Here is a 23,457-nt window from a genome sequence, read left to right as displayed (position 1 = left end):
TTCAGTAAGTCGGTGTGACTCATCACCTTCGTTTTGGTTCTGTTTGTCCACCTTCCTTGTGGTCTGATCCCCCCTGAGAGTCCTCTGCAGTCACAGGTGAGTCTGTCAGCGTTGGGGACAGGTGAGACAAGGGCATATGCCCGTTAGCAGTCTCCATGCTGCCGCGGCCGCTGCTAGCGTAGCTACTGTAGCTGCCACCAGAGTCTGCCACTTCCTCGTAGCCTCCCGAGTCCACCTCCACTGCCTCCAAGTCGTTGCTGATGGGCGGCAAGTATGTGGAAACCTCCTTCAGGCTGACAATATAACCCGATTCCTTCATTGTGCCCTGATTGGGAGTTGGATGATTGGCAGTGTCAGCTGAGGGGCTAGGTTGGCGGTAATGGGGCACATCAGGATTTGGACTATGAGTTGGACCCGCAGCAGTTGAGAACTGTTGCTCAGTTTTGGTACTTGTATGAGACAATTCAACTGAACAGTCCTCTTGGCTGAGTGACTCTACCCATGCGGATGGTGTGAGAAAGGTACTCTTCTTCTGTCTCCTCAAGTCTAGACTCTGACTTCTCTGACTGCGGTCCAAGGTTTTGGAACCTCGGGTCCTAGCTCTCCAGTGTTCTGGTCCTGAGGTTTGCTGACCGTGATGGGCCATGTCAAAGCTGCTGACAGAAGCATTCCTGCTGCAATTGAAGCTTGTGCTTCTTTTCATATCTTCATGCCTGCTTCTCTGAGACAGCGAGCAGCCATGTTGAACATGAGAGGCAATCCTGTGGTGTAACATGGGCTTCGCAGGTTGCAACGTGGGCAACTCGTACTCCGGCTCGTCTACGCTCATCTCGACATACGACTCTTTGCCAACTGAACCAAATGGTTCACTGAGCATTTCGTCCAATCTTGTAGAGTCTCTTACTGTATCTGGAGTGTTTCTGTTGCTGTGAAACATTGTGCCATTACTGAGAATGTTTTCTTTTTGTGGATTGTGGAATGAGTGACTTATTTGGGGGTCAAAGGATGAGAATCGTCTTGGACTATCGTAGCCTTGTGATGGATCTACTCGACACCTCTGGTGAGGGAGAGTTGAGGTGTCAACAAAAGAGTGGCGGACACCATTGGGTTTCTTATTAAATGACTCAAGAAAATAGGGAGAAAAAGAAGGAATGGAAGGGGGAGATGTATTCAAATGATCTCTGATTGGATTCAAAGTTGAACTTGAGTCATAAGGATGGGCTTCCCAGTTGATTGAGGACGATGTAAGGTATCTAGATCTCTCCTTACCAACGTGACGATAAATGTTTGGCAAGGTCCTGCTTTTGTATTCCCACATAAGACTCTCAACACTTTCGTCCCCATTGCTTGTTTCTCTTTGCTCTGTCTTGACTTTCATGGAGTTTCTTTCTAGTGTGTACAACCGAAGCTCCCTTTCCATTTCTTCTCTCTCCTGTGCCAGCCTCAGACACCGACTAAGGTTCCCTTTCTCACGTTCATGTTCCATTTGGAGAACCAAGCTGCTCGCTGTTGTTGAAGGCTGACCGATGCTGGCTCGGAGATGTGGGAGGACGGGAAATACTGGAGGCAGTCCAGTATTTCTGCTGAGACAAGGCATGGTGCAAAAACTGGTGTTTGAGTACAAGCTGTTCTGATCAGGCGAAACAATGTAGTTTTCCTGAAGTGGCGGGAGTTGACCCAAGCTGCGCATTTGACTTGAATCACCCTCCAGTTTAAACGGAGGAACGTCAACAGAAAGCACACACGGCAGGTCTTTCTTGTCCTCCTTTTCCAAGTGGAGTGACACAGATCTTTTGGCTCTGGAAATTGTTCTGCTGTTAACACTTAATGTGTCATAGTCACCAACTGCAAACCGGCCATCCGGACCTCTAGAGATCAACTCAATGGAGGGAGAAATTAAAGAAGTTGTCTTGGTAAGGCGGCCTCTGCTGTAGGTTGGCTCTAGAGTCCTGCGCCTATTCTCTGTGCTCAAATTGGAGCAGTCCGTCTGAGAGGAGGAAGTGGTAGAAGAGATTGTGGGGTAGTGGGAGCTGGCTGGGAGGAGGCTTTTCTTCAACAGACTGTCTGGACTACTGGAGCCTGAAGTCTTACTGTGAGAGTGAGGGGAAAGATGGGGAAGGGCAGAGGAGAGAGATTTGTAAGTGGAAGAAAAACTGACTGCATTTAAGCTCAGCCAGGAGCTTGGATAGATCATCGCGAGGGAGATAAGAAGATGAAACAGAAACCTGTTGGCATTTTCAGCACATACAAAGGAAGGAAAAAGGAAAGGTTACTGTCTAATATTGCAGTGGAGTGATAAAGGGGTACTCACATTGATGGGGAGCACTTATAGATGGCAGGAAGGGGTTCTGAAAGGGAGGGATGAGGTGTAAGATGGTGCATGACTTTCTGACCAGGAAATGAAAACCAATCAACCCCATCAAGAGTCCATTAGAAGGATCCATGATTAGTTTTAACAGTATACTTTATTTGAGAAATATTTTAGTTGTAAGAATACAGTAATAATACTGTAGGTTATTTAGTTTTTAGAAATGTTAATAAAATATTGTCACAGGAACATGTTGTTCACGCTGCAATGCATGATGTCTCACTGCCTGGCTGGGTCCAGCCAAAACAGCATGAGTAATGTCTTTTCAATTTGAACTGGAGTGCGTTGAAATCGATGGGAATGTAAAAATCACAAGAGGTGATGAAGATGAGGAGAACCAAACAGAGGAAGAGGGACAGAGTTGGCCGTAGCAGCTGGTGTTTACTGCTGCTGCCTTCAGCTTTGTAAATGAAACAATGAGTGACACGTACTTCAGGTTTGACTGTGTGATCCAGTAAGTACTGCTATAGCTCTGTGTCTGGTCTGAACGTAACGGGGCGCCAGTAGTGCCCCGTTATGCCCCGCTACTGGCACAGAGCTCTGTTAGCACTTAAAAGAGCTTCCAGTGCCGAGTTTTGCTCGTACAAATGACTCCAAGTCTTCTGGAGAAAAATGTTGAGGGCACAAATGTACATCTTTGGAAGTTGTGTTCTGCTCCAGCTCTCTCCTACTGTTCTCTTCTTGTTTGTCATGTGGGAAATTATCCAGATTCACCTCACTGTTTTCTTTTTAAATTACAGCCAAAAGTGACACCATGTGGCTTCATCTAAAATTACACCTATGAAATATAATATGAACAGGTAAAGTTAGCCTTTCTGTGTTTACTCTGTAGATTCCAGTACAGATTGGACCATTATGCATCATCAACCCAGCAGGTGTAAAAATGGCGACCTCCATGGGTGAAAAATCTAACAAAAGATGTAAATGTTTTTGAAGTAATTATGAGTTTTGGTGTACCACAAACACCAATGTTTTAGTTAATAGAAAAAGTACAACGTATTTAGGCCAACATGTTAAACTAATCTTGGATCCCTTTGATGACTCAAGGCAACTAGGCTAGCTAAAGTTAATTACCCTTTAATTTATCACTGCCTATTGAGAAATTACACAAATCAGTAAGCAATATGAACAACATCCATAATTTTTACAACTGGATGGATGAGGAAGGGTAATTTATTTCACAGATATGAAGTGGCTCGATATTTTACTGAATAAATGATCACATTCAACATGCGGTTCATTAAAATGTGCCGAGTCTTCACTGGAGGATGGATACGTACCGTTCTCCGTCTTCCTGCGGCGACGGTCCCTCCTGCGGCTGACCAAGCAGGCAGAACCGAGCAACAAGACCAGCGCCAGAAACATGAAGCCGATCCCGGCTAGCACACCGGCTAGCAACGGCTCCGGGACAAACGTAGACGTAGCCGCAAAGCTCTCCGTCACTGAGAACAAACAAATAAGTGACTGTAAGTTTAGCCACAAGTAGGAAAATAAATGACTAAATTCCAAGTGACAGCATTTAAGTCACAAAACTCAGTACAACTACAACTTTTACTACTGCTACCGTTACTGTTATTGCTACTGCTACTATTACTACTACTATTATTATTATTACGTAGATTTTCTTGTCTTGGGAGTTATTTTGTGATAATTTTGTCTATGTAATGTAATTTTTTTGTTGGCTGTTTCGCCCAGTATATTGTACAAGCACATGAATATTTTAACATGGTTTTAATTACAAATTTTTGATAATTATTGAGTGATATATTTCATTAAATTGTGATAAGCGGTAGGGCTAAATTAGTGTTAATTTCTTTTTGCTCCTTTTCAAACAGAAAAGTAGTTTTAAGCTAATTATTTTGTTCTTGGTTATGTATTCATATGTTTTCTCTCCTTGTTTTTAAAAAACAGTTTGAAATAAATAAATCAATAAACTCAAATTAGGAAGTTTTAAACCATTTGTTCAAACTAAATGCTGATTAGTCAACTTGATCTTTTGCCAATTTATTTTGAAACATTTCTTTGTATCGTTTTGTGAGCCCAGTTTTGAGAAAGAGTCCATCTTATTTAATTTTTATGTCTCCCTCTTAATAATTATTCTCATTGTTGTCTTTCTACAATCCTGAAAGCTTAACTGCATATCAACTCATTATTTCATTTCTTTCTTTACAATTTAAATGTCTCAACAGATCAGTCATTGTCATATCATAATGGTTTTGGTACTAATGTATAGATTTTCTTAAATTTAATTGTTAGTCTGGTTTCCTGATGGAGCCTGATCATCATAATCAAACCTTGAACATGTTTGTTTTGCAGCCAGATGACTGAAGCTCAGCACAGCTGTTTAAACAAAAGCAGATTTGAGTTGAGGCTGATTGACTCTTACGTCTGATTTAACATTCACGTCACACACAAATAAAAGTCGAACAAGAAGAAAAAAAAATTAGTGTAGCTATTTCTGTGGGCCGGGCTCGAAATGGGCATCGTTCCCAGGGGTCTCGCTCTGATTCCTCTCGCTGAGGAGCGACGGCGTCACTTTGAAGAGGAGAGGCTGCTTTCTCTCTCAAACTCCTACCTGTGGTGGAGACGTTGACTGATGGACCGGGCTCGCTCAGCAGCTCCCCCCGACGAGAAAGCATCCGCAGCTCGTACACACGGTCCTGAAACCACACACACACACACACACACACACACACACACACACACAGGGAAGATGAAGCCACACTTTGTCAACACACGGCGCTGTCTGCAATGCTAATGAAGTTCATTTGAATTCATGTAGACCCGTACAGGAGAGGGAAGGGGGAGATGAGGCAGGCACAGGGAGGGAATAAAAAAATAAAAGATGGAAGTGATGACTGTCATGTCGTCTACTAACTGAAACCACTGCAGCACAGACGGAACCAGAGGGCAGAGCGACCGGCTCTTTACCTTCTGCAGACCCCTGACCAGGAAGTGGCTGCTGCTGGCGTTGATGTTCTCCTCCAGATTAAACCAGTCCTCTGCTGCGGCGGCGGCGGCAGAGCGGGACTGGAGGACGAAGCCTGTGATGGGCGGCTGCTGGGCGTCAGGGAGGGCCCACTGCAGGACGACACCTGCTGAGCTCTGATTAGCTGACAGCGAGGCGGGGGGCTTCGGTCTGACGCTCCTCTCTGGAGAATCTAATGCGGGGAGAATCAGAGACTTTCAGTCAATCAGAGGGAAAAAAATTAAATCAAAGCAGAACCCCGAGTGTTCGGGACGAAGGAGGAAGAGAAGCTAACGTTAGCTCCACTGAGGAGAAAATAATTAAAGAGGCAGTATTACATAAAATCCACTTTACATCACGTTAAATATTATTTCCTGGAGTGTTGCTTTGATCTCCATGGTAACCATTCAGCTGAAAACGCCCGGGTGGAGCTTGAGTAACTTCATGGCAGCTAGTTTTTACTTTTACTTGAGTACAACTACCAGTATTTGCATAAAAAAGTGTTTTTTTTTTTTGTTTTTTTTTGCTGAAAGTCAGACTCTCTTTGGCGTTTCTTCCAGTAGTAACATCCAGCTGTTCGTCATGTGATGCGAAAAAAGTGTTTCAACTGCAGTTTTGTGAAATATATCCATTTCTAAACCACCTCATCCTAAAGATTTCTTCAGAACTGGCAAATTTATTTTCCTACTTTCAATTTTATGGCTTTTAAGCTACTGAGAGAAGCAGGTTGTGTGTAAATAGTTGGTTTTGGCTCTGCAGAGACAAAAAAAAATAGAGCAAACCAGAAAAACTGGACTGACCCAAAGTGCGTGCAATTACGATCTCGCTGAAAGGCCCTGTGCCAAACTTATTCTGAGACAAGACGCTGAACTGGTAGTCGGTGGCGGGAGAAAGGCCCGAAACCTGCAGGCTGGTGCCGGATGAGGAGGGAACGGGTACGGAGAACCATTCCTGCCTTCCGTCGCCACCGCTCGCCGAAATCCTCTTCACCCTGCAGAGCCGGAGAGACCGAGAGAGGAGGAGGAGGAGTGAGAACAAAACAGCAGCAAGGGTTTCTGGGAGTCTGGCTGTATGAAACATGACAGGAAAGTAGGTTTCATTAATCATTCATGCTCATCATCTGCTCGGGATTTCACGGCAGAGACAAGCTCTGATGGATCGCCGATATTGCACAGAGCGCACGCAACTCCAATTAGGTGTGATTTTTATCTTTCTACCAGAGATGAAGCTTTTATCTGACCTTCAGGGCTTTAAGAGGAAAAAATAATCATTAACCTATTCAGAACGACAGGAAAATATTCCAGTCAGTCTGAAAATAAAAGACGAGAGCTTTGATGCAAGTGAAGTGAAGTGGTTCGATTTTTTAAGAAAACTTAATGGAAAAGGTGATTTTTTTCTATCAGTTATCTGACCCTTCACCTTTTTAAGATGTGTGAAAAGTGAAACCGTCTGTCAGGGAACAATACAATCCTTTTAAAGACAAAGTTTAACTGGAAGGAAATACAAAAACAAGCAGCCATGAACTCTGTCCATGTCAGGTGCCATAAACAAAACATAAAAGGAAAAACTGGATCAGATTCAATGTGAAAATGAGTCTGAGCTCAATAAAACACATCTGCTGATTGTTTTCTGTTAAATAAGAGCAAATATGTGTCAAAACATTCAGAAACAGTGTCTCCAGTCAGAGGCTTCTTCAGACTGGCTGTAATACGGACTGCTACAGGAGAATCTACAGCAACTCTTGAGAAATTTGTGAGGCAACTTAATTTATCTTAATAATATTACATTTTAAGGATTTAAAAATGTGAATACATTCTGGCACAACCGGCCCTTTAAGACCATCCATAATCTGGATTGGCACAAAAGAAAAATTAGTTTTATTCCTGTTCTGGTTGAGTGAAGTTTGTCTGGATCCATTTCTACTTCCATTCTGTCACATAAAACCCCAAATAAACTCCCTGAAGGTCGCGGCTGGATGATAAAAACTCTGACTCACAAAAGAAACAAGCTTATTACGTCGGCTTTTATCAGCCGTTCTCTATCGTCGCTCTCGGGGCCGTAGCATCGTAAAGCTACACTCCACTCCGCCAGGAGGTGATGGCAGATAAATGAATTCCTCATCCCGGAGATCAATAGAGCAATACCGGGCTGTCGATGGTCGCCATGGTTACGGCCCGAGAGGAGAGCAGGCGGCTTTACACCCACCAGACTGAAAACGTCTGTGCTGATCCCCCGTCGAAGCCGGCCTCCCAGGACAGGTTGGCCCGGCTCGGCCCAGGAGAGACGGCCAGCGCGGCGGCAGCGTGGGGACTGGTTCCTGCAGCGAGAGCAGAGGAGAGGAGTTGGTGGAAACCGGCCAGTGCTCCAGATACCCGACGGAGCAGAAGGTCAGAGGTGCAGCTACTGAAGTTCTGCATTTATACATCGGAGGCGGAGCGGAGCGGAGGCGCCGGCTGGTACAGGTGGACCGAGAAGATTTTAGGACAGAAAACTGCTCATGTAATCATGATACACCATCTCAAAAAAGAAGATAGCTGCTAAAAAAAAAAGATGAACGTTTAGAGCGCTGGATGCAAATATACTCATAGAAAGTTTAGTGGGAAGAAAAAAATGTGGTGGTAGAAGATCAAGTGATTATGATATACGATGTCAAAAATTACTTTAAAAAAGACAAAAAAAGAAGACTGCTGCAAATGCCACTCCCCCTGGTGGCCGGTCAGAGCGCTGGATGCAAATATACTCATAGAAAGTTTAGTGGAAAGAAAAAATGTGGTGGTAGAAGATCAAGCGATTATGATATACGATGTCAAAAAATACTTAAAAAAGACAAAAAAAGAAGACTGCTGCAATGCCACTCCCCCTGGTGGCCGGTCAGAGCGCTGGATGCAAATATACTCATAGAAAGTTTAGTGGAAAGAAAAAAGGTTGTAGTAGATCAAGTGAGCATGATATGCCATGTCAAAAAAATACTTAAAAAAAACCAAAGAAGAAGACTACAGCACTGCCACTCCCTCTGGTGGCCGGTCTGAGCATTGCATGCAAATATACTCATGGAAAGTTTAGTGGAAGGAAAAAATATGGTAACATGTGATCATGACACACCATCTCAAAAAAATAAAAAAAATAGAAAAAAAGAAAAAATTATTTTTTTAGCATTTATTTTTAGGGAGGAGAGTGCTGCTAAAATAGATAACTGTTCAGAGTGCTGGATGCAAATATACTCATGGAAAGTTTAGTTGAAGGAAAAAATATGGTAGCATATCATGTGATCATGACACACCATCTCAAAATAAATACTAAAAAATAGTATTTTTTTTTAGTATTTTCTTTTTTGGCGGGGAGACTGCTGCTAAAAAAGATAAACGTTCAGAGTGCTGGATGCAAATATACTCATGGAAAGTTTAGTGGAAGGAAAAAAGGTGCACAGCAGTCATGTGAGAATTGTTTAGCAAATATATTAGTTTATTTAAGAGGGGGTAAATGAAGAGTTGTTAAATGGGTCTTAGCCATTTTTTCCCCTGCTTCACTTTTGCCTTCCACCAAACTTTCCATCAGAATACTTGCATACTGCGTTTTGAACATCCAGCTTCATTACCAGAGATAATGTGTGCTGATTTCTGTCATGCTAGCATGTTTGCTGTTTATTTTACTGATCACCTGCTGGACATGTCGGACTCACCCAGGACAAAGACTCGTGTGCGGGTCTCTATGGATGCAGCGCGGTTCGAGACGCTGCACTCCCACTCCCCCTGGTGGTCCTTCAGAAGAGGCTGCAGCAGCAAGGAGCCGTTGGGTTCGATGGAGTAAGAAACAGAACGAACCGGGTCAACCTAAAAAAAAAAAACAGTACACTTATTTACACAGAACAGACATCTGAAAATACTTTCAGTTTTCACAAAATTAAGAGTCTTTTACTTTCACTTGACAATTTTATGCAACTTTATGATGATTTATTACCTAAAATCCCAGAAAAACACAAATGTTGGTGGTAGTGATCTGACAAAATGTGTTAAAGGAATGAATGAGATACCAGAGATGATCTCTCAGTTATAGCAAGCAGAATAAAACGAGATAAAACTGATAAAACAATTTTAGAATATTTTCATACGTTCCCTGCAGTCGAGATGTTCAGGACAACCCAACTTTAGATAATTACGTGTGAACTATATGGGTCAACTTAGTCCAGAGTAAATCAGAGTTAAAGTAACTTTTTCCAGACTGGTTTCTTTCTAAATCCCTGCAGAGGAAAAACAGTCATGCCTCCCCTCGTCATCCCTTTGGATGGTGTTTCTCTGCTCTCTTCTTGGAGGTAGTCCGGCCTTTATCCCGATAATGTGGCTTCTATCCAGGTGAAATGGACGGTGTGGATAATAGATCACAGGGGATTGTGTGAAATCCGTTGGGCTTTGACTGGATCGCCAAAGGCGAGTGTGTGAAATGACTGAGCTGCGTCTTACTGTAGGGAACATTTCATCTCCAACACTCCAAACCTCCTCGTCTTTTCCTTGGCCGCAGCAGAGAAACTCTGGGAGGATTTAGAAACCAGTTTATTAAACCTTCAACAAAGCTTTGGAGAGACAAGGAGACAACGATTCAGACAAATGATATTTAAACACACAACGCCGAAATGTTACTGATCTAAGAGCTACATCGGATGTAACGACTGAATGGATGACTGTGAAGCGGTCAGCTATTCTAAGTCTTCTGGTTCTTCCGGACTGCCTCCAGTAAACTCCGGCCCGTTCCCTCCAGGTCCAGGTCGCTCTCTGCTTCAGGTCGAAGTGTCAGAACGTGACGTTGGGATGAGGCGGGAGTCGGGCCTACAGATTAGGATTGGGCTGCAGTAATTCAGGCGCTGCTCTGGTCTGTTGTGGTGAAGAGCGACCAGAGTCCAAAAGCAAAGCTCCTGATGTACCGATCCGGTTCTGACCGTCACATGCGACCATGAAGTTTGGATCCTGGTAATCTCTGGTACTGCCAGAGATACTGCTGTCATTAGTATTCTTAATAACCTTTTCTGTGGATAATCAGCAACAGCCTATCAATATGGCCGCCAGGGAAGAGTTGGTCTCACAATGCCAGCCCAAGCATTTCCCGCCCAATTCAAGGCTTTAATTGTCCGTTCTTAGGCTTTCGGTAACATTTCTTAGACGTTTCTTTGTTTCATAGAGAGACAAGCAGCACTGGTTAAAGAAAAAATGTAAGTTTTCATTTGGAGTATTTCTATTTGTCAGGTTTACCTTGCTCCAGGTGGCTGCTGCGGCTGCGTTTCCTTGACAGGGGATGAGCAGCGTCCTGCCAGCGTCCCGCCTGTATTCCTCGGCTGGAGTGATGCTGAAAGACGGGGGGTCCTGCCAAGCGCCAAAGCAGAAAGCTGAATCAAGGACATCGCAGCAAAGCAAAACAAGGGATTTCCAGACTGGATTACCGCCGCCTTGGACTAGATTATCTTAATAACAAGAGGATTAGCCACACAATTAACTCCCCTGCTAAGCGACATCGTTGTAGTCGGGCCAAGTTGACTTCTATTAATGTGGGAGGGTCTCAAAAGGTCGGCGGGAAAAGGTCAAGGAAATGTTTCTTTCTTAATACACAGTGAGAAAAATCATCATGCTGGATTTGAATAGAGATTTAATGTCAAATAAGTTTAAAAACACATAAATTCAAACCAAACATTTTTATTCAAACACAAAGATGGTAAACAGCAGCAAATATACACATTTTTATACTAATAAAACTCATTATGTCCATATTTCCTCTAGTTACCATAGCAACTAATTAGCATAAACTACCACAACATGGCCGCCCAACTGTAAACACAGAACTGATCGGAGGAAGCAGCAGAGAGACCCAAAGTTACTCTGGAGGAGCTGCAATGAAACTTTTCATGCGTTAGAATGGCCTAGTTAAAGGCCAGCCAGTATTTTAGGTAGGAAAATGTTTTCTTTACTTCACAATTTTACACAAGTTTGTGTTGGTCAGTCGATTTCAGTCCCAATAAAATATATTACAGTTTGAGGTTATGACGTAACATGTCATCGTAACCTCAGAGTTTATGGCAGCAATATTTGAATATTTTAATATTTCATCACAGAGAAAGAGAAGTAAATCAATAAATGTGAACAGTTTGATGAAGGTGCGGCCAAATGATGAGCAAATACAAAACGAGACAGATTAATGACATCTCCATTAGCGTTTTTCACAAATTGATCAGCGTTAAAGGTAACTTTTCAGCAAGAAATATGAGCTTTTTTAAGTCAATAATGGGTTAATTCTGATAAAAAGAACCCTTGGTAAAATTTGTTATTTTTGCAGGATTTATTAAATTAATTGCTGGTGAAATGAGCTTTGGCTCTCGTTAAGCGTGACCTTTCAGCAGGTGACCCACGTGTTCGTACCGACCTGCAGAACCACCCTGATGGGTCCAGACGGCCCCATGGTGCCGTAGCTGTTGTATGGCGTACAGCTGTAGCTGCCCGCTGCGTCCTCATTGACAGTCGCCATCGCCAAAGAGCCGTCGGCTTTCAGAGTCCATCCTGGATACTGGAGGAAAGGCGCACAACTTAACTTTGTTTTTCTTTAGTCCTGTCTCCACATTTCAGGCGTAACATCTACAGCATCTAAATTATCTAGAGCATTTTCGTTTTGGGCCAAATCAAGATCACGGATACTCTTAAAGGGCTGGAATGCATTGATAAAAACTGTTAAAATATTAATGAATTCTTAAAATTAAATATTATTGAACATCTTTTTAGTCCCTCCAGGATTTCATGATTCTTTTTGTGATTTTCTGCAATAAAAGTCAAAGTATTAGTGGTTAATTTGGAAATATTTGCGCTCATTTCTGATGGTAAATGCAACTTTTTATTATTTGCTATGTAGATCATGGACTATTATAATCAGATATCAATTAAAGATGAGGCAGCTATTTAGTAAGAAAGCTTTTGACAATTTTTGAGAAGAATCTGCAATAAACTCTCACTTCTTAGTGTGGGAATTTGTTGATTTTCAGTGAATTTCTATGATAATTATCAAGAAACTAGAGAAATTTATATAATTTGGCAGTAAACAGATACAACTGCATTGATTTGATTGATAACATGATATTTAAGCACATTTAGTCTAGAATCTAGAGGACCACATAAAACGCTGTGGTGGACCAGATTTGGCCCACGGACCTTCAGTTTGACACATGTGACATAGAGAAACTGGTTGCCTATATGCGTCGTTGCAAAAAAAGCCAAACTGAAATAATGGTAATCTGTTCAATCTTCTTCAATCATTTAGATTGTGTGTGTTTGTGTCTAATTTAATATTCAAATTTATCCATTGTCATCAAAATTAACTGATAGAAATGCTTAATGCATCCATCTTTGTCCAGTTGGCCAATATAATGTACAAGTTTCCCTTTTTCAGCTGAATTACTTCATAAATGTGTTTTTACTTACATTATAATTCATGCACATTCACCTGAATGTATGGGAAAAGCAAAAATGTGAGAAACTACGAAGGTGTTTGACCTTCTGAGAGGAGATTTCTGTCACTAATCTATAGTATGTTTTCTTTTTCTCCCATGTTATGCATTTTTATCCATCTGGCATTGACGAAAAGAAACATTATCTCCAATAAAAATCACATAAAACATAAATACATATATTCTTTCTGGCTATTTCAATCAAACGAAGCACAAATGTTCTTTTCAGGTTTCATGATCAGTTTTTGAGGAACAGAATTAAAAGCACTCAAAGTAATTTTTTCCATTATGCCTTTAGTGAAAAGCTTTCGCTGTGTTCAAAAAGTTCTCCACTCGGCTTAATGAAGCCAAAAGTGCCATTATTCTCCGCGGATTGAAGCCGTAAGTATCGCTGCGGCTGGTGAAAACCACGGCAGGACGGGAATAATTGGCAGAATAACAGCCCGACTCCAGGCCTCTGCTCCAATCTCCTGCAGTGCGTCTCATCCGCTGACGCATCCATCACACCCAGTGTCAAAAATACAGATGGGAGGAAAACCTGGAGGCTTTACAAGAGAAAACAAAGTTTAACTTTTACCTTAAGAGAAAGAAACCAATAAGAGGAAAAGCGGTTTTCCAATCAGGAGAAGTAAAAGGTAAGTGAAGGGAAATCCTAATCTGTAATGGGTCCTCCACTCATTCCTCCCATGAAGGGGGAAAAAGATCGAAGGGAAAGTCGGGGACGACAGGGAGGTGAGGAATTCCTGAGGGATTGCTTCCAGAGCTTTTAAGACTGGACACATTACCCATATCCATTAAAATGCACGTGATTGAATGGCCTTCCACTGCAAAGCCGGCAGGAAATTTCCATCATGAGCAGAGGGAATGTCAGAGAGGATGTCCTTCCCTTACATATATATTTATACACAGCTGAGCCCAGAACTGTTCATATCTCTGGCAGATTTATGTTTAAAGTTCTATTTTTATATAATATAAACACTTTGGAGCGGCCCAGACAGATTCACGAATTAAATCTGAATTGGCAAAGGGAATAAAAGATTAGAGGAGTGGCAAATCAAGACATCCTCTGCAAAAAAATCAGATCACAACTTTGTTTTTCTGTGATCAGAAGATAAACTCCTTGTTCAGAGAGAACCTGTACAAAAAAGAACAGCTGCAGAAACTCTGCAGGCTTTTTTTAAGGTTACTGATCGGATTGCTCTTTGCCAGCCACATGGAGAGGACATAAATGTCATGAGTGAGTATGTAGCCAAATATATAAACTTCTGTGTAGACAGCATCATAACCCATAAAATCAGGAAAATTATGAACGAGGCTGTCATAGAACCAAACAAATTGAAAAAGCTGTTCCCCTCCTCACCTGTGGTGGCGCTACACCAAGAACTACTGAAGGAACGACATGAAAAGACATCAAAAGAAGAAAACATGGCTGATGTGAATGAACGCTAAATAAATTAATATTTTTATTGATAATCCTTTTACATAGTTTTATTATCTGGAGTATTGCTCATATTTCTATCAGAAACAAACTTCTTGCCTGAGTAAAAATCACTGCCAGAGTAAAACCTCTCAGAATACAGTTTACATAGTTTTATTTCTGCAGTTTTGAGTTTATGAGAATAACAGACAGGATGCATCGTGATGTGTTTTTACACTCTTTTAGCCTACTTCATGAAGTCAGACAGGTTCTAAGTAAGTAGGAGTGAAGTTTCATAACAGATAAAATCATCATTAAAAGTGGATTTTTATCACTTTTAATAAAAAAGTGAATTTTGTTTTGATGATCTGAGACATTTAAGTGCAACAGAAAAAGCAAAAACAGGCAAAAAAAATTATCTGACAAAACAGTTTTTACAGCCTTGTAGGGGATCTGATTGCTGCTACTTTCCTCCCAACTCCCATTGAAAAAGCAAGGCTGTTTACTCTTTTTCCTCACACACACATGCACGCACACGCACACACACGCACACGCACACACACACGCACGCACACACACACGCACGCCTTCCCAGCCTGAAGCAGACACGTCAATAACTTCATTTCTGCAAATCCTTCAAAACATCCACTGGAGCGTAAAATCCAGCTCTGCTGAGGGAAAATGAATAGATTCAGCTACTTTACCTGGAACCACCATCACTTAAACTGCTGTTGACAACATAATGATGCACAGAAATTTGCTTATTTCTGAAAGTGAGCGCCGCTCACTAATGGTGAGATTACTGTTCATTACCAGAGACAGATCCAGAGGCTGTCCGTCTTTCATCCAATCCACACGGAGCAGCGGAGGCTGAGCTGCCGCCGGGCATCGGATCCCGCCGCCCATACCTGTGGGAAGGTATGTCTCCTCGGGCATTTGGAGCGCCTTGGCTGGGTCTGAGTGGAGTTAAAACACAAATCTGAGTTATTAAACTCTTAAGCTACGTCATGCCTCAGTATCCTGAAAATGTTTCAACAGTTCTACCAAAGAAAACGAGATATTAGACTTGTTTTACACAAAATGTCAAGGATTTAATTATCTCCAAATCAAAGGTTTCCTCTGGGGAAAAAATCAGATCACAACTTTGTTTTTCTGTGCTCAGAAGACAAACTCCTTGTTCAGAGAGAACCTGTACAAAAAGAACTGCTGAAGAAGCCCTACATTTGAGGCAACAGATCGGGTTGCTCTTTGCCAGCCACATGGAGACGCCATCAACCAGGGACATAAAGGACTTCACATAAAATCAAAAACATTATGAAACACACAGCCATCACTATCTGTCATAACTTTTTGAAGAATCTGGAGTTGAAACAAAATTCCCTTTGGGGTCAATAATGCAATTTTAAAAGCAGCCTGCTGTTTTTGTGCAGAGAGAATCTGCAGACTAAAACTTGTTCGTTCTGACATCCAGCTGAGCTGAGGATGATGTATTTTCTCTGAGTGAACTAAGAGGAAAACGCTGAATCGGCAAGGAAACGGTGTGATTAATTATGCTACAATATGAGCATTTCTTCGCTAACAGGTAATTATGGAGAAACAGCAACTCTTCAAACAAACAAACTGAAAACTTGGCATTTTTTCTTGAATACACCAGCAACCTTTTGAACAAGCACATTTTAGTCACTTTTTAAATCATAAAGGAAATAATGGAGTATTTATTTTACAAGAGAAAGTATTTTTCCCTTAGTACTTTAACTTGACTTAACTTTTGCCAGAGCAACTTCTAATTGCAGATGATTAGATGAATGAGTATCAATGCTTTTACTCCAGTATTATTATTATTACTATTTTTACAATCTTTTTTCTGAAATGGAAAATGTTTGGTATTTTTTCTTCTATCATCTGAAGGCACAAACGCAACAACGTGGGCAACCACCATCAAATTTGGCAACATTTTAGAAGAAAGTTATAGTTTTTGGTTGTTGAGACTTTTTTCTCTCAAAATTGAAAACATTCAACCCAAATAGTTAGAAAACTGTACTAATTTCTTAAGACTTACAATAAATCGTTTTTTTTCTGCGTTGTTTGATGAAAATGTCTGTTTAAATCATTTTAAAATGGAAAAACCACCTAAAAGTTTGGACGGTTTGCTCTAAAGCCTCAGTCAACTGTGCACAACAAATAAACGTTTAGCTTTAGCCATTTCTCTAAAACAACAGGTAAAAGTTTAATAAGTTGAGTTTTGGGGTTTTCCTGTAAGATGTAAAAAAAAAAAAACGGCAGTTCAACCTGAGCCCTTCTCTAAAGGTTTCCGTCTATTAAATAAAAACTGAAAAGTCGATGTTCTGCTATCAGAAGCTAAAGAGCGTATGGATCCAGAGAGCGGCCGCTCTCACTCAGGTCGGCATCAATAATCAATGGGGAGCCTGTAAACCAGAGCAGTGGAGTTTAAAGCCGTTATTTAAGGACTCGCTTCCTTTGAGCCGTTTATGGGTTGGTTACTTTAATCTGTTGCTCTGACTCAGGGTCTCCTGCTGCGTGAATTAAAAATAAATAAATCCTGTTAGATCAGAGGTGATGATGAGGAAGGTAGGTCCTGAAAATGGTGCTGCACAATAACCCCCAACAATAAATATTTAGCTAAATTAGTGACGTCAGATTATTAGAGCCAGGAAGGGAGACACTGAATCTACACCCGAGTAGAAATTACCATCTTTGTTTCCTTCCTTTCTGTCCATTTTTCCTTCACTTCCTGATTTTATTACCATCATTTCTTCCTTTTTTTTTGCTTTCTTTCATTCTTCTTTCCATCCTTTCCTATCCAAATTTTAGCTTCTTTCGTTTTATTTTGTCTCCTTTTTTTATTTTCCTCTCTTTTATCTGATCTATCCTTTCTTCCTACCTTCCTCCCCCCATCTTTTTAAGGTTCCTTCCTTTCCTCCCAATTTTTAGTTTTCCTTTCCTTTTATACTTCTATCATTCTTCCCTCCTTTCTTTCATCCCCATTTTCATCCCTCCTTGTGGTTGCAGCTCAGTGGAAACCGAGACGTTTTTCCTTCTTTCCCTCCTTTGTTGCAGAGTTCAGTAAAAATAATTCCCGTCTTTAATCGCCTGCAGCAGCAGAACCTTCACTTCGTTAGGAAATCATTTAAAACGCTACGTACGCATCACAGTTAAGATGGCGGAGGCGGTGGGCGGGGTCAGCAGCCCGTTGGTCGGTACGCAGGTGAAGTTCCCGGAGTCTTCTGGCCGTAAACGGACGATCTGCAGCGTTCCATCAACCAGGATCCTCACGCGCGACTTCAGAGACCTGCACAGGAAACATCCAGATAGTAAATCTGAACAACGAGGGGAACGAAAACCAAAACAGTGGAGGTTTGTTTATATCTGAAGTGGACAGAAAACACTTTAAAAAAACATTTTTTTATGTTACTTCATCAGCAGGACTTTATAAGACCTTTTAATGCCACCCCCAATTAAATTTAAGACACAAAATATATATGTATGTATTTATAGGGAATGGTTGGGGCTTACAATAAAGCACATGCATTTTTAATGCCTTCTATTAATTTTTAAGACTTTTTAAGGCCTTAATTTTAGACATTTTTAATGCCTTCTATTAATTTTTAAGACTTTTTAAGGCCTTAATTTTTTGTGTGACATTTTTAAGGCCTTCTATTAATTTTAAAGACTTTTTAAGGCCTTAATTTCTTTGCACATGAAATTAAGACTTTAAAATATTTAAGGCCTTAGTTTTAGATGAATTAGACTTTTTTAATGCCTTAATTTTCTAATTTTCATTTGTGAATTTAAGGCTTTTTAAGGATAACAGACAGTAGCAAATGTTCTCAAACCAACATCAGAAGCTGATGGAGAGAGGAGAAGGTGTGACCAGAGATTCCCAGTTCCCCCAGCTCCTCCAGTCCCAGCTCTGCTGTGGTTTCATTTTCCCAGCAGCAGGACGGTGTGGGTCACATGCGTCCTGCCTGGCTGTAAATGGCAGCCATTTACGGCCCGACCCGGTTCTGGCCGCGCCAGCAGACAGCGGCGTTGGGAAACGACCTTTGGGTTTACGGCGCCGGAGCAGAACAGAGTTTACAACGGAAGGTTTTCCTGTTGTGTTGAGGCTCACTTTGGGTCAGAACGACGCTTTGATTCAAGGATGTTTGAAAAATGACTATTTTCATTTTTCTATCAGTCCATCAGTCCTTCCTTTCTTCCTTCATTTCATTCTTCCTCTTCTTATTTCTCTGCTTCCCCCCATTTCTTTTTTGCTTTCTTATCTCCCTTCATTTTATTCCCTTGTTCCTTTCTTCCTCCCATCTTCCGTCATTAATTTCTTTTCTTCCTTTTCCTCCCTTCTTAATTCTCCTCCTTTTTCTTTCATCAATTCTTCCTTCCCCTCTTTTCTTCCTACATTCACTCCTTCCATCTTTTTTTTTTCTTTCTTTGGTTTTCTGCTTTTTGTGCCATTGCTCTTTTTTTCTTCCTCTCTTTTCTTGTCCTTCACTCCCTCCTCCTTCCATTTGTTCTGTTTCTTTTCCTTTACTGTTTTTTTTTTTCATTTTTTTCCGTATTTCCTTCCTTCCTTTCCTGTTTAGGCTCATAAAAGTCGACGGTTTTCACTCCAAACTTATCAAAATATGACGTAAAAACTTGAAGGTAAATGTTCAAAAACTGGATTTCCAGCCTGACACCTCCACTGGTTTCCATAGGAGCCAATTTTCCAGAATTAGTAAGAGATAATTAAATCATCTCCATGTTTTGAACTCCAGCATTGCCAGCTATTTCCTGCACATCAACTCCAAATGCCCCTCTGAATTTCTGCCCTCATTAAAATCGTGTAGAGAATTAACCTGAGCTCGACTGTAATGAGTCGCGATGCGTTCAATGGGGAAACGCTAACGAGGGGAGCCCTAATGGAAATTACCCCAACCCTCTTCACCCCCATCTGCTCGTCTGACCTGCGCCATATCCAGCAGCAGCTGGATGGCGAACGCTGGTAATCACAACCATTTACACTCAGATCCTCCGTCTCCCAGTTAAACATCAACAAACTCGATCTTTGCTGCACGTTTTCGCTTTTTTACGATGAAATTAAACACCAGAAACTGAGGTGAGCACATCTGAATCTCCTTAAACCGGTGAATGAAAAACAGTTTAAAGTGTCATTAATCTTTTTATTTTTTCCAAAACTAGCCACACAAAGACCATCTTTAATTCCTGCACTGCAAAAACACAAAATATTACTAACCAATTCTGGACTAGTTCTAGTGTAAATATCTCAGAACTTTTAAAATAAGACAAAACTAACTTTTCAAGTACCTTTTCAGCAAGAAATAGGAGTTTGTTTTAAGTCAATAATTCCTTAATATCAATTAAAAAGTTCTAGCTTCGTTGGTAGAATGTCCCATCGTTACCTAGCAACCCCAGCCAAGCCCAGCCCGTTACCTAGCAACCCCAGCCAAGCCCAGCCCGTTACCTAGCAACCCCAGCCAAGCCCAGCCCGTTACCTAGCAACCCAGTACTAGTTCCATTGGCAGATTATTTCACTTATAACAGGACAATTTCCCCATTTTATAAGTGAAATAATCTGCTGATGGAAGATTTTCATTACTGACTTGAAACAAGCTCATGTCTTGCTGAAAAGTTACTTATAAGTTTCTTTCATCTTATCTCAAGTGTAATAGGATATTTGCACTCGAAACTAGACCAGAAATACTTGGTAAGATTTCGGTGTTTTGTGCCGTGTAATCCAAGAGGTCGACCGTAACTGGAGGAGCAGCATAGATTTAGATGTTCAAATATGGTAGAAACACCCAAAAATGTAGTTACAATGAAAATTTATGATCATTTTTATTTGTAACAAACACAACAAAACATAAATACATCTTCTACATCAAGAGCAAAGTTTCAGTCTGACTAAAGAGCAATTCTGTCTTCAGCAGATCTTATTTGGATCAACTAGAAGCTGTAATAAGACAAGAATAAATGATCCCAGAGAAATAGAGAAACTAGAAGCACTACTGCTACTAGCAAAGAATCGTTTTTACAGCACAGGAGGGACAGACCGAAGGTCAAAACCATCAATTTTCAAGCCACAGACAGAGGAAAAGTTTGTCATCCAAGCCTAACAAGCTTTTAGAAAACAGTTTTATAGATTTAGCTTGAAGCAGCTTTTGTGTGAATCTATACAGACATTAAACTCAGTAAAACCGAGATTAGAAACTGCTCCACTCACTCGATATGATGGACGTTTTCTCCGGCTTTCTGCCACACGTACGTCATGTTGGGAGGGTCGGCCACCGCCTGGCACTGCAGCAGTGCATTCTGGGACATGTTGAGGGTTGTGTCTTTAGGAGGAACCATGATGACAGGCGGACCTGAACAGGAGTAAATGACAGAGTTTTTATGCTTCTTTTTTGTGAAGAAACAAAAACAACTTTAAAATCTGTGTAGAAAAACAAACATTTAAATATTAAAAGTGGTGCCAACATTTTTAAACAGGATTTTTGGAACGTTTTCATGCAAAAATTATTTGACCTTTTTTCACTCTAAAACCTTTAGAAAACCTGAAGAGAAAACAGGAAGATGCAACTTCTGGAGGACAAATGTTTGTTTTCCGACTCAGGCGGTTACTAGATTTAGGGGAAAATTTGAAGAGCTATTTTTCCCCTCAACAGTTCAAATCATAATTTGAAATTTTATTCAGCATATTTTGTTGGATAACCACATTAAATTGATATTCTGAAAAATTTAAGTGTTATTAAAAATAAAAAAAATAATAAAAATCTGTATGGAAGCAAGAGCTTTTTCACAGAATTGGCCAAAATACATGAAAACAGCAAGTAAAGCAGCTGAAGTTTAAAAAGCTGGAGGGTCTGAGGAAGATTCGACAACAAGCTGACACCTGACAGAGGGAAGATGTTGGACCGCTCCGCATATAGACACGAGACTGAGAGAAACACGGCGGCGGTGGGAGCTAATAAAGGGAGAGCGGGCAGCCTCACGGGCTGGAAAATACACAAAGACAAGGAGAAAATCAAGCTATGACACCTGTGGGAAGTGGTTATTTGAAACAAACGTGTTGGGCCCAAACAATGACAGGAAAGAGACAGCTGCAACATGACGGGAATTACTTTCTGTGTGGGTTTGTTCTGGTTTTGTCATGTTTCTGGGGTCTTAAGATGATTATTGTTGGGGTAAAAAGTTTAGTGGGTAAAGAAAGTTGGAGCTGAAATTTAGTTTCTTCCATGTGGACATTTTCTTACGGATGGGAATTAGTCATAAATGCAGGAGACATCAACACTGGGATCTTAAAAGTTAGTTATGCCAACCCTAAAGCTCTACACCAGTTAATAGTTATGCTAACTTAGCTTATGTCCTATCAAAGTTATCTTATATTCCAGCTAAGTTGAGTAATGCTGGGATTTGCTAGCTGATGCTAACCTACCTAGGGTATTATACCTTATTAAGGATATCTTGCGTCTGTGAAGCCATATACTTTCAAGCTAACTTAGCATTATCCAACTTAGCATTTGCTAAGTAAGCTAAGTTAGCATAACTATTAACTGGTGTAGAGCTTTAGAGTTAGCAGAAGCATTACCTATGCTAACCCTAAAGCTCTACACCAATTAATAGGATAGGATACAGGCTTTCTTATATCCCAGCTAAATTAGCTAAGATATAGCTATTGCTAGCTAACTTGATAATGCTAACTTAGCTAGGATATAAGTTAAGTTAGCATTACCTAATGGTAACATTTTTTCCTTCTTGGAAATAATATTACCGTTGACCCTAGCATGTACTAACTTAGCATTAGCAGCTAAGTTAGCACCAACAACTATTAGCAAAATAAATTTTTACTTTGAAACAAATTCTTTACTTTGTAGCTATTCCAAAGTATACTCATAGTAAGTAATACATTCAAACTGCAATATTATATTGCAGCAATTAAGAAGCAAAACACTTAAAATAAGTGAGAAAAAATCATTTTTGCAGTGAAGTCAGCCGTTAGCAGAAGGCTAATGAGCAGAAGCGCGTCTCTCCACCTGCTTTACATGTAAACAACAATAATCTCTGCAGCAGTCACCACACATCAGGCTGGTAATCCAACATCTGTGCATGAGTAACAGGTCGGAGGTCACCAACGGCTTTCAGACCGACTTCATGCAGATCAGATATTAGTCTGGATTAATCCACCCGTGTGGGAACGCAGCAGGAAGCCGCCGCCAAAGCCCAGATAAAGTGATTTCAGTCGGCTCATGAGGATTATTAGTTGTAATGTGACCACTCCGACTGCGAGAGCCTCAAATTAAGTTAAACCTGGATGATGTTCGGTAGTAAAATATGTTAAAAAATGATGTAAATATATTTCCTGGCTCTCCTGAGGAACGGGATCTGCAGTAGGAGTTGGAGTAGGAGTACAGGAGAAAGTCAGAAATAAATCCCACTGTTTGTTATGCAGAGCTGTGTCGGTGTAATCCAATGATGCACAGATTCATATTTGCATATTCTTCATGCTTTTGTCCTCAAAATTGACTCATTTTTACATTTTCCTGACAGCCAGTCATGACTGCGTAAAAAAACTCAAATTAAAACAGAAAGACTCCACGATGCTAATAAATCCCCAGTTTCGTCTTTTAAACTTTCACTTGGTTTCAAAGTGAAATAAAATAAGGATGACTTCAGTTTGAGCTTTAATACAACGGTGTCGTCTGACGCAAGGCCAGGAAAGAGGAATATAAATCACAGCGTCTTCAGGCACAAAGGCAGACAGGCGGCGACAGCTGACCTTTGATCTCCAGCCTCGCCACGCGGCTGGCGTTTCCCTCGGCGTTGGAGGCGTGGCAGGCGTACAGCCCGGCCGCCTGCGCGGTCACCGCCGGCAGAGACAGCGCTCCTCCCTGGTGAGAGCGACGAGACGGAGAAACTCAGGATGATTTCACATGAGAGGCGCTTTAAGGAAAAGTTACGCTCATTAAAAATGCAACACCGGCGCCAGAAACTTGCTGATATTCACTGCTGTTCTCTGCCAGCGGCTGCAGAGCGAATAAATACTTCATTCCTTTACGTTTCCTCGTCGAAAAATTAAGAAATTCTTGCAAGTTGGTTTCAAACAAAAGCTGTCAAAAGAGATAATGTTCTTCACTCTCACTTCACTAATTAAACTCTAATGAAATAAAGATACTTGAAGAGAAAACGATCTTTTACTGCAGCAGCAGAAGCAT

General features: G+C 41.0%; 1 protein-coding gene across 3 annotated transcripts in view; it reads right to left on the bottom strand.

Annotated features, from left to right (window-relative positions):
* LOC103144556 (protein turtle homolog A-like) overlaps positions 1–23,457 on the bottom strand; it is a 55,964-nt gene that overhangs the window by 4,783 nt on the left and 27,724 nt on the right. Inside the window, exons 6-19 of one of the 3 annotated variants that reach the window (XM_007561603.2) lie at positions 23,022–23,133; positions 20,469–20,610; positions 17,392–17,537; positions 15,041–15,183; positions 11,739–11,879; positions 10,577–10,687; positions 9,016–9,166; positions 7,542–7,653; positions 6,137–6,327; positions 5,300–5,529; positions 4,944–5,028; positions 3,649–3,810; positions 2,312–2,348; positions 27–2,090 (exon numbers count right to left, since the gene is read on the bottom strand). In XM_007561603.2, coding sequence (XP_007561665.1) covers positions 27–2,090; positions 2,312–2,348; positions 3,649–3,810; positions 4,944–5,028; positions 5,300–5,529; positions 6,137–6,327; positions 7,542–7,653; positions 9,016–9,166; positions 10,577–10,687; positions 11,739–11,879; positions 15,041–15,183; positions 17,392–17,537; positions 20,469–20,610; positions 23,022–23,133 — 3,827 coding nt within the window. Of the gene's footprint in view, positions 1–26; positions 2,091–2,311; positions 2,349–3,648; positions 3,811–4,943; positions 5,029–5,299; positions 5,530–6,136; positions 6,328–7,541; positions 7,654–9,015; positions 9,167–10,576; positions 10,688–11,738; positions 11,880–15,040; positions 15,184–17,391; positions 17,538–20,468; positions 20,611–23,021; positions 23,134–23,457 lie in introns of those variants that run through there. The other 2 variants (XM_016676155.1, XM_016676156.1) reach the window with 2 other exon arrangements.

Source organism: Poecilia formosa, unplaced genomic scaffold (genome assembly GCF_000485575.1).
Source record: "Poecilia formosa unplaced genomic scaffold, Poecilia_formosa-5.1.2 Scaffold129, whole genome shotgun sequence".
NCBI lineage: Eukaryota > Metazoa > Chordata > Actinopteri > Cyprinodontiformes > Poeciliidae > Poecilia > Poecilia formosa.
This window is presented reverse-complemented; position numbering and strand designations above follow the sequence as displayed.